This window comes from Lissotriton helveticus, chromosome 1_1 (genome assembly GCF_964261635.1).
Source record: "Lissotriton helveticus chromosome 1_1, aLisHel1.1, whole genome shotgun sequence".
Lineage (NCBI taxonomy): Eukaryota > Metazoa > Chordata > Amphibia > Caudata > Salamandridae > Lissotriton > Lissotriton helveticus.
The window spans coordinates 1044020030-1044035509 of record NC_136057.1 but is presented as its reverse complement, the minus strand read 5'-3'; the positions used below and the strand labels follow the sequence as shown (position 1 = coordinate 1044035509).

Sequence of the window (15480 nt, the reverse complement as noted above, 5' to 3'; positions counted from 1 at the left end):
TTCGCTTATCGTATCAGGCGTTTCTGAGTCCGTAGGTTATTTCGAGTAAGTACAAGGATAGTCCCATGTCCGGAGAGTAATCAACCATGTGACAAGTGCACTGTAGATTTCTAATCTCAGCGCCAAGACATCTATGGGTTGTCATGCACTTTATAAGTACATCAATAATCATACTGTTGTCTTTAAACATGTTGACTAGTTCTCAAAACCAAAGCCCTATGCAACCTAGCAATCCTAGCATGTTACACTAGCAACACTTTCTCCACACAAAGCCTCTTGTAAACCTTTTTTTGATGCATCCTTATTCACAGCTTGTGCTCTGCCAGTGTTACACTCTGCAACCTCCCAGTGCAGTACGGGCTCTGGTCTTTAAGTCTTCTGGGACCTCTCGACTGCAGCTCACTTCCCTCTTACTTGCTTTCAGTATCGTCCTTTCCCACACTGAAGACTAGTCTCTAATCTCCTCTCCTCCTACAAAAACAATATTGACCAACACATTCTGGCTCTCTCCGTCCCTTTCGAGAAAATCTACTCTTTAACTATGTATACCTGGTAAATGTGTTGTGACAATTGGGTTACTGGTTGACCGGGGTGTGAGCCCTGGTCAAGCAGCCACCACAATCCATGTCTGGGTAAGGCCGAAGCAACCCCCACATTAACCTGTGCTCAACTCCCTGGTAGCCTGGCACATATACCCGTCAGGCTTAACTTAGAGGCAATGTGTAAAGTATTTGTGCAACACACCTAACAGTAAAACCGTGAAAGCCCCCACATCAAAAAGTCCCACACTAGTTTAGAAAAATGGAGGAAAATGTAGTAAATAAAAGAAGACCAAAACAACAGTAACTCTTAATCAATGGAACCAGAGTTATGAATTTTAAAAGAATAAATTGTAAAATAGCAACATAAAGCCCAAAGCGATAACCACGGCTATCTGTTCGCCCTAGACTGAGTCAAAGTCAAATTGTAGCCAATTGCATAAATATTTGACTTAGAACTCATGTAAAATAGGTGATAAACTATAACTACTTTTGTATGTACCGATTTTGTTTACGTTTAATAAAAAGGTTTATAAAAAATAAAAAATGTTCAATCTGATCGCAATGGAGAGCAGTTCCAATACAGTCCCAGATTAGTCAAGCTGAACTTTTACCATCTCAAGTTTTGTACCAAGAGTCTAGTTTGCATTGGAGAGAGCCGCGGGGAGCAAGGAAAGCGTCGCAGGCAGTTATTGGCGTGGTGCATAAAGCAGGCCAGGCATTCGCTTTGGCAGTCTCCCACATACTGTCGATGCTGCTGTGCAGAGAGAAAGGCTGTCGGCGGCTCATGCAGGATTTTGGTGCGAGCAGCGCAGTCTCGGTGCAATAGACCCATTCGCAGTCACGAAGATCCCCAAATCTTTATTTAAGAGCCTGTGAGCCACACCAAGGGTCCAGGACCTTAGAGGCACCACTTGGGCGGTCAGGATCCCGCTGCAGGTGTGTCCAGAAGCTTTTTCGGAAGCCTTTAATGTCTATGAGGCTCAGAGCAGGCGGCCAGATGACTAGCCTTTGGAGTCACTCTGGGGTCCTGGGTTCAAGATGAAGTTTCAGGTCCAGTCCTTCTTCCCCAGGCAGGAGGGCAGCAGGATAGCATTTCCTTTAGAGTAGCAGTCCAGCAGAGTGGAAGTCCCCGTAGCAGCTCTGCAGTTCCTCCTGGCAAAGTATCCACTGGTCCAGAAGTGTACTGAAGAGATGGTATGTGAGGTCCAATTATTATACCCAGTTGCTCCTTTAAAGTGAGAGATAATAATAATAATAATAAAGATATTTATAAAGCGCCTAGTTACGCCATCTCGGCGTGTCCTCGCGCTGTGGAGAAAGGACTATCAGAGAAAAGACAGCAAACCCTAAACTTTTACCAACAACTAAAGAGTAAACATGTGAGTTTTAAGAAGGCTCCTAAAATTAGTTTCCGACCTTTCCACCCTAAGACAGGCCGGAAGTTTGTTCCAATTTTGTGCTGCTAGAAAGCGAAATGAGCGACCGCCCATTCTCGCTTTCTTAATCTTAGGGATTGCCAGTAGGCCAGTCCCCCATGATCTCAGGGCCCTACCTGGCACATATCTGGTGACCAAGTCCCCCAGGTATGTCGGAGCCTTGTGCCAGAGGATAAGATGACAAATGAGAAGAGATTTAAACAGCACCCTTTTTTTAACAGGTAGCCAGTGCAGAGCCTTAAGGGCTGGCTTAGACGCCGCCCTTCTGGGTAGCCTCAGAATCAACCGAGCTGGTGCGTTCTGGAGGACTTGTAGCCATCCAAGATTTTTTTCTGACGCTCCTAAATATAATGCGTTCCCGTAATCAAGACGGCAGGTAACAAGGGCATGTGTCATCGTCTGTCTGGCTTCCAGCGGGAGCAGATCTAGTGTTTTGTGTAACGTTTTTAAAACACCAAAACATTTCCCCACTAAACGACGGATGTGGCCATCATAAGAGAGGGCGGGATCCACCCACACCCCTAGATTTTTATCGGGGTAGGACCCAGACACTGTGGCCACCAATCTGTAGTCCAGCTGGATTTGTCTCCACCAACCACCAGCACCTCGGTCTTGCCTCCATTTAACTTTAAGCAGTTGTTATTCATCCAGGAGGCCAGCTCCTGCATGCATGCCTTAAAGTTGGATGCCCCGACCGAGGGTGCCTGTGATAGAGAGATCAACAACTGGGTATCGTCTGCATAGGAGACTAACTCCACCCCAAACGTCTGTACCACCTGTGCCAGGGGAGACATGTACAAATTGAACAGAGTGGGGCTCAGGGCAGAGCCCTGAGGCACCCCCTGTTTCAATGCCACGTCTTTGGACTGAAATGTCCCACGTCGGACCTGGAAACTACGCCCTGTCAAGAAAGATTTCAGCCAGCCTAGAGCAGAACCCGAGACACCACCTCTGTTCAGACACTGCAGCAAGGTGTAGTGCGCCACAGTGTCGAACGCTGCACTGAGATCTAACATTATCAGTGCCATGGTGTGTCCCGCGTCTACTCCTTGCCTGATGGTCTCCGTGGCCCTTAGTAGAGCGGTTTCTGTGGAATATCCCGCCCGAAATCCTGATTGAGAGGGGTGTAAAAGATTAGCCACCTCCAGGTGCGCCATCAGTTGAGTATTGACCACTTTCTCCGCTACCTTAGCTATATAAGGCAACAGTGAGATAGGTCGTAAGTTTTCAAGAATATCATGGCTGATGGTGGGTTTTTTCCTAATGGGCAAGACCACAGCTCTTTTCCAGTTCACTGGCAACGTATGAGATGAAAAAGAGATCTCCAGGACGTGCCTTATGTAAGGCTCAAGGCTCTCCAGACTCTCCCCTAACACCTTAGGAGGAGCCGGGTCCCTAGGAGAACCAGATTTAATACTGAGACATATGCTTCTTAAAGTCTCAGGTGGGGGGACAGAAAAATATTCCAGTGTCACTCCCGTCATACTGTCTCCTGACAATTCCTCAAAATCCAGTCCACTCATCGGGTTGCCAGTGAATGACGAATAGATGTTCCTCACCTTCTGAGAGAAGTATTTTGCCTCCCTATTACATTCGTCCACTGAATCATTGCTAGGCGCATTTAAACAGGCCACCGTGGAGATCTCCTTATAAATTCTAAAGAGTTCCTTTGAGGAGTTCTCAGCCTCTCCGATTCTGGCTTTGTAATGGGCGGCCTTGGCTCCTCTCAGTAGAACTTGATATTTCCTCTGTCCTACTCTGTATAGCAACCTCTCCTGCACTCTAAAACCCCTTCTCCAGCTCCTTTCCAAACGCTTGCATTCTGCCATGGCCTTTTGCAGAGAGGGGGTAAACCATGGAGCAGACTTTCTTGCTCTAATATCAGATTTATTCAGGAGTAACGGCGCCACTTTATTTAGGGCCTTCAGAATGCGTCTGTTCAGATTTTCACTAGCACTTACGCTGTTAGACCCTCCAGGGGGGCCCCCTTCCCTCAGCTCTTTGTTAAAGGTATCCTGTGAAAAGTTTTTCCACTTTCTACAAGGATAGCTGTTAGTCACTCCCTTCTGTGTGTCCTCCGCAGTTATGTCTATGCTAAAAGGCACCAAGAAGTGGTCCGACCAGGGAACTGGCAGCGAAGTCCCTACCTCCACACTCTCCCAGCTAGCAAATACCGGATCTAGCAAATGGCCTAGCTGATGAGTGGGGGAGCAGGATTTAAGATCCAGTTGCATAGACTGCAAATCCTGACGCAGCTCCGCTGCCTCCTTGTGTAAAGGGTCTTCAAAGTGCATATTCAGATCGCCCAACACAAGAAGTTTGTTCCGCCTGATCGCCAAGTGGGCAATGCCCTCTTGAAGACTTGTCCTAAAATGGCCAAGAGCTCCAGGAGGTCTATAAATAAGGATCCCAGCTATTGACGACTTCGGGCCAAGTTTTAACAAAAAGCAACCGGCCTCGCTACTATTCACCAGTAAGGGGTCTAAGGTGCATTCGTAGGGTGCTTTAGTAATAACTGCAATCCCACCTCCCGTGCCCGTTCCTCTGTCAATTCTGGTTATATTATATCCAGGGGGGAGGGCCTCTATTATGTCAGGGTCCGAATTTGTCCCCAACCATGTTTCCGTCAGGAACAGCACGTCAAGCTTTTCATCCATTAGAAGCTCCGAGATCTCAACGCTGTGTTTGCTGAGGGACCTACAGTTCAGTAATCCGCCCAAAAGCAGCTTCCTGCCTGCCTGGCTGCGTTGCTCCCAAATTCCCTTAAAGGAGCAATGTTGGCAACTCCTGAGTTGTGTCACTGCCATGGTGTGTCTACAAGCCTTCAGTATGGGGGGGCAGAGCTGTATTAGGTCCTCTCTCCCATAATGAATTCGAAGGCGCTTAAATAGGGCAGGGGTTTTGGCCCCGGTCCCCGTACGGGCGCAGACGGGCTTGCCTTTGGCACGCCGACGGCGCGGCCGCTGTGCGGCCGCTGTCCTCCCTGCATTAAGTAGGGATCGGGGAGGGGGAACTAGAACGCTGCCCTCCTTCCTGTGGAGCCGGAAGGGCTGGGCTCCTCCTCACCCTCCGCAACAAATGCCCACAATGGACGCGGCGGAACGGGGCGGGCAACACAGGTAAGTTGACTCGTAATTCAGCCCCTGTAATGTTCCCCAAAACAATTTATGCAGCACACATTAAAAGATTTAAAAACAATAGTTTTAAAAGTCATCAGATGTCGCCAGCACTCTAACTCAGCGCCAGAGACTGCAAGTTAGTTTAGGTTAAAAGTAGATAGCGCCTGCCGCTGCCACCGACAAGCCCGTCTCAGATAAGCGTCTAGAGCATGGGTACTCACAAACTTTCTCTTGGGGGCCAAATTTACAGTGTGGTTTGTGTCCGAGGGCCGCACCGGTGGGGGCGGGGTCAGTGGGGGAGGGGGCGGGCCTAGAGCAACAAAAAAATCTGCGACCATGAGGTTGAACACAGGTCCCTGCAGCAGACGCCTTCATCCACTGAGCTACCATACCAGGCATATACACCTCTCTCTCTTTCTCTCTCTCTCTCTCTCTCTCTCTCTCTCTCTCTCTCTCTCTCTCTCTCTCTCTCTCTCTCTCTCTCTGTCTCCCTCCCTCCCTCCCTCCATCCCTCTATCTCCCTCTCTCCCTCCCCAGTCTCCCTCTGTCTCACTCACTCTGACTGTCTCACTCCCTCTCACTACCTCTCTCTCACTATCTCTCCCTCATTCTGACTGTCTCCCTCTCTCCTTCCCTCTCCCTCTCCTTCCCTCTCCCTCCCTCTCCTTCCTTCTCCCTCCCTCTCCCTCCCTCCTCCTTCCCTCTCCTTCCCTCACTCACATTCACACCCATTCCCTTCCCCTCACTCCCCTTCCCCCTATTCCCCCTTTCCCTCCCTCACTACCCATCCCTTCCCCTCACTCCCTCCCCTTCCCTCTCTCCCTCCCTCACTCCCCTTCCCTCACGTATACTACATTGCTCCTAAAGCGTGGAAAGACCTGCCACTACACCTAAGAGCCTCCTCCTCGCTGCATTCCACAAGAAGACGAAGACGTGGCTTTTCGAATAGGTCCTAGATTTGGCTACATTCACACCTGCTCAGCACCAGGATGCCCTTCTGGGTAATAGAGCTGGGCCTCAGCGCATCTCGCTGGGCGGCGAGCCTGAGATTTCCAGAGATACTGGCGGTAATTACATCCACGCCGCCAATGTTTATAGCCCGAGACAAGAGCGCCTGCCCGTCCAATGCCATTCACCTCGAAGCGATCTGACAAGCCTGAGATCTCTTAAAACCCAAACGATATCAGATTGTATTAATTCCACTGAACTCCCCCTGCCCACCCCCAACAGTAGAAAAAGAATGTTTTTCATAGAAAGTGGTTTGTATTTTACGTTGCCCAGAGCGATGGGAGAGGCGCTCTCGTGGCTGTCGTGGCCTCTCTTCCTGGCCCAGGGGCGACGGCGCTGTTTAAGCATCGAAAGATGCCTGGGGCAGGACGGCTGCGTGATCACAAAAGCAGCCAAACCGTAGCTTCTCTGAGTTTGCCATCCAGACTTCACATCACAAACGACAGGGGCCAAGTGTCAGCGTGTTATCTTTTCATCCAAATATTTAGACGTGGCAGCTCCAAAGGGGGCAGAGTTTTCATGCAGAATAACAAGGGAGTATTATTAAACGCCCCGACTATTAAAGGCAGTTTACACTTTCTTCGAATGTAAAGGAACCATGTAAATCTGCTCAGTGGAATAATGCACATGCTGCAAGGGCTTGTGGGCAGCCTGCAAACCACCGGTTCCAGTTCTGGCGCACCCCCTCGACCTTTCATCTCTCTGGGGCCAATAAGAAGTCGACAAGCGATAGAATTACATAACACCAACTACCAATACAGCGCTTTGAGATTTTGTGGCTGAAGCGCTTTACAGGGAAACATACTACCAAACATACTTTCAACTCATTAAAAGCAGAGAATCCGCCCTCGTTAATTTCTTTTAAAATTGGATCTGTGCATATGCAGCTGCGGGGAGGCCGGGCTCGGTATGAGCAACATTAATATGATCTCTGCAGAGTTTTGGACTCAGGCGGATTAGCATATCAAAGCGGGAGCCCGGGGCAAGAGAAGCCATCGATAGCCGCACGTGGGCTGCGGTGGAGATGATTGGTCCTGATGGCGAGCAGAGCAGGGCTGCGGGCTCTACCAGAAGGGCCATTAACTGCGAGCAAGAGCCCAGGGGTGGGAGGGGGTCTCGGCAGTAAATATTGGGCTTGGGCAAGTACCCTGCCTGTGTGCCCCCCCCCCCCCCTCTTTCCCGGGCTGTGACAGCTTCCAGGCGCGCGCACACAGCCGCACCCAATCATTTCAGAGGTCTTTAAAAGACCATTAGCATGTTAATGAGGCTATTTTCACCTCCCAGCACCCCTCTGACTACAGTGGAAATCGCCCGGCCCCCACAGGCAGCAGAGTCTCGGAGTCAGCTCAGGTTGCAGACAGCCTTTAAAATAAAACCAAAAAAAACCAAACTCGGGTACGATGTCTGAAAGGTCCACGGGCCGCCGGGGAAGGCTTGCCGGGCCGCCAGCGGCCCGCGGGCCGTACTATGAGTACCCCTGGTCTAGAGATTTCTCTTTGAAGCCCCCAGGCACCCTGCCTTCCCTGTCCTGACTCCTGACTGACTACAGGAGGCTAATTCAAGTGGGACTGTGCCCAGCTCCCCCCTCCCATCCTGCCAGTGATGGCCCATCCAGGCACATCTAAGCTCCCTATTGTGTGTGGCTGTCTAGGAGGAATGTACAAAGCTCAACTGTTAGCAACACCCAGGCATGTGACCCAGGTACAGTCTACAGGCTGTAATTGGCTAAGCCAGGAAAATGGTAAATTACTAAAAGTGGTATTTTCAGAATAACCATTTAAAATCCCACTTCATCTTAAGTTAGGATTTTAAATTGGGATTCTAGAGACAGAGACAGTAAACATAAACTGGTTATCTTTTTGCATTTGGAAATTACACTTATAAAATGTAATAAGGCAACCCCTATGTTATCCTGTAGGAGCAGTAGGCCTTGCAGTAGTGAAAAATGATTGTAAGGGTTTTTCACTAACAGTGTAAAATGTTACCTTCCTCCTCTGTCACCATTCTGAAAAAATGTAGGGGTCAAATTGGATGCAGTCCTCTCGATGAAGGCCCAAGTCCAAGCGGTGGCTGGGGTTTGTTTCTGAATGCTGCGGAACTTTCTCCCCCTGCTCTCAGGCCCCTATAGGAAAACAGTGGTCCAGGCCCTGGTGGTGTCCAGATTGGACTATGTTAATTCCCTGTATCTGCGCCTTCCTGAGTATCTTCTGGGCCTATTACAGGTGATTCAGAATATGGCAGCAAGGGCCATTTTTCTGTCAGGACCTAGGACTTGTACTACCCAGCTTCTGTCCTTGCTTTACTGGCTTCCGGTGTGGAAAAGAAAGAATACGTTTTAAAGCCTTGGTCTTGGTTTTTAAAGCATTCCACAAGATTGGAGCTCCCTACCTTAGGGAAAGATTTCAACCTTATATCCTGCAGCGCACCGTGAGATCTTCCTCTCAGCTTCTGATCTCGCCCCGTAGGTCTTGCTCTCCCGGGTAGGGGGTTAATCTTGCAAGGCAGTGGCTTCCCGGCTATGGAACAGTTTGCCCTTCTCTTTTAGACAGATTCCGGACCTACTTACCTTTAGGAGGAGCCTAAAAACATGGCTCTTTCAGCTGTGAGCTTCGGTGTAGTGGAATGCTTTGACTGATGTTATGAGGTCTCTGTTTTCTCAGCGCCGGGACACTCCGGGGAGTAGCCGTGCGCTCTATAAATATTAGATAACATAACAAAACTTAAAAGTACATATCCTACTTTTTAAATACATTTCACCATGCTCTCTGGCCTGTCGTGGGCCTACCCTAGGGGTAACTTATATGTACTAAAAAGGAGGGTTTGGGCCAGGCAAATGGCTTATTTTGCCAGACTGAAATGGCATTTTAAAATTGCACAAACATGCTGCATGGGCAGGCCTGATACATGTTTAAAGGGCTACTTAAGTGGGTGGCACAATCAGTGCTGCTGGCCCTCTAGTAGCATTAAAGTTACAGGCCCTGGGAACTGATAGTATCTTTTTACTAGGGACTTATAAGTAAATTAAATATGTCAATTGGGGATATGGCAATGTTACCATGTTTTATGGAGAGAGCACAAGTATTTTCCCACTGTTTAGCAGTGATAATCTGCACTAAGTCCTAAGGTCAGCAAAAACGAATTCAGCAACATTGGGAGTAGTGAAGGCAAAAGGTTTAGGGATGCCCCTGCAGAAAGGGCCAAGTCCAACATAGTTAATACCTACCATCCAGCATACCTACCACATCATTCGTTACCTACTCAAGTTGAAGTCGCCTTAAGGACTGTTATTTAGCTGCTGTGTTTCAGTAAGTAGAAGTTATCTGTAACACCACGTCTGAGGAGCGTCATTGGTTTCACTATCTTTCAGCGTGGTCTGTTCTGAGATTGGTTCCTTGCTTTCATCAATTTATGTAACTCCACTGTTTCTCCCTAAGGCTGTGCATGAAAAGATCTTGAGCAACAGATTCCTGATCATTCGAAGTAAAATCCTTAGCTGGACGAAAAACGATTCCCAGAACTTCTACAGAGAGCACTCGGGTAAGTGCGAGCCTTGAGCAGGGTGTGGAGGGGAGGCAAAGCTTTGCACTGGGGTTAGAGAATGGCAGTTTTCACATGCGTCAGCACAACTAAACACAGAAATACTCTAAAGTGTTTTTCCCACATTTCTTCTGTAGAGTAACTGGCACTTTAGTTACACGTCTCTAAACACAGCTAGCATTCTGCTGTGACCCTTCAGTTTGCAAAACGTTTGTGTGCTGCATGCGCTACTGAGAACTCTTATTTTCAAAATGATCAGGCATGAGCTGTAGCTAAGGTATTTAGTGATATGACGGAAAGTGACAGCACATGGCAGCAAAAGTTCTCTAGGGCTTTTAATACTAGTGTTTTTTGGGGAAGTGACATCATGGGCTGTCAAAATGGCATGCGGAAATTGCACTTTAGTAAACCGATTAAATAACCTCATTAAAAGGATCCCATTAACATGCATTTTATTGATGGACAGTTGATTCTAAAACTCCAGAATTTATGGCATTTCTGAAAGCTGTTTTGAAACGTAATAAATGCCACATAACTTAACTTACCTCCTCTTCGTGCTAATTGATGGGTGATTCCGAAAAGCTACACTAGGTTTAGCCTCGTCTTCCATGCTTTTGCTATGATGTGCATCTGAAGTTGTCAATGCACTGTGCCTCAGTGTAGCATGGATCACTGATACACCGCTGTGCACATTTCAAGTCTTGCTATTGTCTGTTGTGAGAAATACTGTCATCAACACTGCAAAGAGAAGTATAGCGAGCGAGTGGGGTTGGGTCAGCACTCTTTGGCATTGTGTAATATAGCTTTACCCAATCTGTGTCCTTTGGTGTATTTAAGTTGTTGGCACAAAAGTATATTTGGCTACTTATGGCTGTATTGCTTGCTGTTTGGATGCCTAAGCCTGTTCTAAAAAAAATTGCAGTGCCTTTCACTAATTTCCCTTGTCAATTGTTTTAGTTTGCTATCAGGATAACGTTGGATTTACAAACTTTTATGTTTGCAACTTAATGATGTACAGACACATTTTTTCATAAAGAGCTACAAAAGTGGAAGCCTTTGGTCAAATGTATTTACTATGTAATATTTAGCGGTTTTTGTTTTTTAAGTTCACCACTTACAGCCAGAACAAAGTTTAACTTTTGTCTCGATTTCATAACGCTCTTTGACTGTAATGTTCTGCTAATGCAAACTGTCCAGGAATCTTTAATTGTGGTATTATTATTGCCATCATTATTATTGTTAAGGAAAAGCACCTACATGCATAAAACCACTCCTCTATAAGCAAACAATTTATAACAGTTGCTGATTGTGCTTCTTATTAACAATGTTGTGAATTGTAAGGAAGAAGTCTAGAAAGTCATTTAATAGTGCAAAGTGTTAACCTCTTGGACGACCTATTGGCATATATATGTATCAAAAACATCCTTGTGACATGTATAATATGGTAGTGCTACATGAACCCTAAAACCTGTGCTCCCGCCACCCCCCCCCCCCCCCAACAACTGGTGTCCTTAAAAAATGCCCTTCCTGTCAAAGAAAACTTCTTGATGTTTGGATGAGTATGAAAGTATTTGTCAAAGAAAAAGGAATAGTCTATGAATCACAGAATCAGCAGACCGGGGGACCCACTGAAGTCATCAGTGGTGGCAAATTCTCAGAGTACAGACAGGGTGTAATGTATGCCCAATACACATAGATTTCTTGTATTTATCACATGGCAGAATTCTCACCAAGTTTACTAGCAGGTACCTTAACTGAGATCACATGAAAAAGAAGATTGCCTTTACGAGTATTAAACATGTAAACCACATGAACAAGCTAATTCACAACTTCATGTCTCGAGTAACAAAATGCAGCACGCCTCATCATCAAAGATGGGCACATCAGTTAAGCAGTGTTATCATGAGCAAGAACAGGTGGCTGCAGCAGGTTATAGTTATGCTAAGACTTACGTTTTTACAATCCATCACTCCGGCTCGATTTCATTGTGCAACGCTGAGGTACTGGGTTTTTCAGAACCGGTACTGAACCGGTAACCCAGCGGTGCCAGGGACAACACCCAAAGACCTCGAGTACTTTCCTGATTCAGACACAGAAACTCAGAGTCTTCTAGGTGAAGTCAAAGATCGAATTTATTGGCTGCAACCAAGTAACAGGCCTCCTAGAAGTACAGCACGTGTATTTTCTCAGGAGACTGCTCAATCTTACAAAGCCAGGCTTCTCTTTTTATACAAAATATTATGCTTCAGGCAAACATTCTTAGATTTACAGTAGACCATTCACATATTTTCACTACAAAGAAAAAGCAGAGTCATGATGACAAGCCCACATTTCAATTTGTTCAGCCCACAATAAATTACCCGGCAAGGCCCAACATTTTCATCAGATATCGGTGGACCCCCAATAAAAACGGGCACCTCCTCCTCGTAAAGCAAGTTGTATGTAAAGAATCAGGGACAGGTGTGAGCAAGGTTAGGCAGGGTGTGTGTGTGATGAAAAGGTTTATGGCATGTTGTGCCTTGATGCTATCTCGCTCGGCCACTGGGAAAGAAACTGGCCGGGCAGGTTCGGCCTGGGGCAATGGTTTCAGCTTGCCCAGGTCACAGAGAAGTCAATTAAGGTGTACGTGTCCTTTGGAATCGAATTTGGCTGTAGTTATAAGCCTATGTGAGGGCAACTCACAAAATGGCTGCTGTACACAAAATGGAAGCCAAGGGTTTAGGACGAAAATGACGATTTCGAGGTGAAATCGTTACTGGAACATGACGAAAATGCTTGTACATAGTGTATTAGCCATTCTTGGTCTTTTGATACCAAAATCGTCATACTGCGGCAAAGTCTAATACACGAGTCCAGAATTTTCAGAACCACAAACCCTCCTTTTGCCCTTACATAGGCAATTTAACCTATCCTCATGCTAATCTGAGTCCAGGTCTATATTCCTAAAGTCATTGAGATGTTGCTGTAACATCATCCTAGTACTTAGCTCGTCTCTTGATACAGGTTTCCTTACACATGATGTAGCACAGAGGCCACATATTGCAGGAGCACACTGCACGCACAGACAGAACAGGAAAAGAATGGCTAAGACCATCCCAATGACCATCAGAATTTTCCACCCCCTAGGCGGATATCAGTTCCCAGAACCATCCCATTAACGACCAATCTCCTTTATCCACAAGAATAGATTCGGAAATCTTATGCAGTTTGGAGATGGCCTGGTACACTGTTGGAGCGTTATCTGGAATGAAAACACAGCAACTCGATTGGATCAGTTTACATACCCCACCTCGGTCTGCAAGTATGACGTCTAACGCGACCCTGTTCTGAAGGGTCATGAGACGGTCCGACTGGAGCTCAGCAGTCAAGTTACTAAGGGCACCGGCAGTTTCAACCACGGTGGATTCAACCACCCTTGTCATTTACCTTATGTTTCTGCTGTTAACCATGGGTCCCCAGAACGGCAGAAAACCCTTTACGAAGTCCCCAAATTCTTGTCCTGCAGTGTCTTCTTCACTGAAGACACCTCTAACTATCCTTGTCTTATGGTAATCTGCCACAGCTGTGTAGGTGGGAGGCAGCAGGAACGAAACAAAACATGTGCCCGAAAAGTCAGGGGGCAACCATGTATAGGCTCTGTCATGGCAGATGAAATAGGTACCCTTAGCTGCTAAAAATGAAGGGGAAGTCTGAGATGCAAAAACATACGTTTCAGTGCAGATACTCTTCCCTAACTGAGCTCTGGGATTCTTGCCAGTACCTTGCAGACACAGATGACCCTGATGGGGTACAATCCAAATCGGGGAAGATCTCTTAGCTTGCTGTTTCTCACTCAGAGTAGCTCCATATCCGGTCACGTTCCATCCTATGTATACTAGTGTCTCATCTCTAGGGATAGTCTCGTAGGAAATATCTTCCTTAATCATGTCTACTATACCCTTAACTAGAGCACTATTCTTAGGATTGTCTTCCACAGAACGTAGGGGGTAGATTTCATGTGCATAGATGAACATTGTTCTGTATGCCCACACAGAACCATTGTGGCTGAAAGGCAGGACCAGATAAGGGATACCTTTATCCGTTGTGTGAGGCATAAGACCACACACCCAACAGTTAGTCGTGTTCATTACTAGTTGGTGTTGGTGCAAAAGCTGAACGAAGGAGTTATTAATAAACTCTAATCTCCTAGTGGATTCATGTTCAGGAAGGGGTTGAAAAGAGTGTGGGGAAACAGTAGAAGGAGGAGGTATGGGCGATGTGGTGGATGCAAATGTCACTTGAAAAGAGAATAAAACATCCTATTAAAAATATCATTACACTGAATAACATGAAAATGCACAATATCAAAAAGCTTTTCTTGGTCATCATTTTACATATTCTGCTTTTAAAGTTCGTTTCCTTGGCAGGTCTCCCCATCTCGAAAAACTCCATCCTCTCTAATATGCTGCTCGCGATGGTTGGGTGTTCTATGCTAAGGAATGCTTCTGTCAGTCCAGGGCAACTCCCTTAGACCAACCAGAACTGTCGACCTAACGTCTTCAGCTGCACCCCAAAGACTGTGGGCAACCGCGACCCTACAGCGGAACCCGGATGGTGGTTCGAAAAACAAAAATAAAAAAAGTTTTCAGATGAGAGAGCTGCACTTTCAAAAATAGCAATAGAAAAGGAATATCTTTTTATTAGTTCACAGTTCTCGGCCTCAGATTATATCTTTGTTTTCCAGGCATTGTCTGGTCTCGGAAAAGGAGTTTAGGTTCTGTCGTGTCCAATCGAATTGATGGTGATACAGCCGGTTGCAAAATATTGTCACTCTCTTTTTCAGTAAGTGTTCCTTTTACACGTGCATCACTGAAAGGCAGAAAACGAGGCCTCTGAGTCGGCGACACCCTCCTGGACCCACCGGTCGTACAGCAGAGGCAAGGGCACCCTCTTACAATGTACACCGTGGATCCAGTGCTTCTTTCCTTCCACTCGAACAGCTGATCTCGTTGAAAGAAGGACGAGGTGTGGGCCGGTCCACCTGGGCTGGTCGTTCTTTGTTCGCTGAAAGTTTTTCACCAGAACCCAGGATCCAGGATCAATGTGATGACCTGGAGCTTCAGAGGCTTGAGGCAGAGTGTCGTGAACCTGTTGGTGTAAAACACGCAATTTAGCCGTCAATTTGTACAAATAGTCAAGCAAAACAGGGTGTTCGATTTCACTAAATTTTGTGGGCCTTGGCACTCCCTATATGTTGGCCGGGCGGCCGAAAACTATCTCATATGGACTAAGTCCCACTCGCGAATGCACAGTCATTCTGGTGGATAGGAGTGCTAAAGGCAGAGCGTCAGGCCATTTAAGACCAGAGCTCGCTTGAATTTTGGCCAGTTTTAACTTTAGCGTGCCATTGTAACATTCTACTAATCCAGCTGATTCGGGTTGATTTGTGGCGTGAAATTTCTGATGAATGCCTAGCCCTTCACATACTTTCTTCATCACTCGACCCACAAATTCACCCCCATTGTCACTCCAGACCATTCTCGGCATTCCAAACCTAGGGAAGAACTCTTTCACAAGGGCTTTAGCTGTGGATAGGGCAGTGTTGTCTTTTAGGGGGTACGCTTCTACCCATCTTGAAAAGGCACAAACAACAACGAGTACGTATTTCAGGTTGTTGCACCTTTCCATGTGGATGAAATCTAGCTGCAAAACCTTGAACGGATACGTTGGAGGCGCAAAATGACCAGCTGGAGTTGGGGTTCCCTTACCAGGATTGTATTTCAGACACACCATGCAATTCTTGACCACATTCCCTGCACACTTAGGAATTCCAGCATTTTTCCATACTGGAGCCAACAA

The 15480-nt window shown here is 46.7% G+C and overlaps 1 protein-coding gene across 3 annotated transcripts in view; it reads left to right on the top strand.

The window, feature by feature from the left end:
• NME6 (NME/NM23 nucleoside diphosphate kinase 6) overlaps window positions 1-15480 on the top strand; it is a 167836-nt gene that overhangs the window by 68689 nt on the left and 83667 nt on the right. For 2 of the 3 annotated variants that reach the window (XM_078677918.1, XM_078677920.1), the window contains exon 4: window positions 9540-9642. In XM_078677918.1, the coding sequence (XP_078534044.1) occupies window positions 9540-9642 (103 nt within the window). Of the gene's footprint in view, window positions 1-9539; window positions 9643-15480 lie in introns of those variants that run through there. The other variant, XM_078677921.1, reaches the window with a different exon arrangement.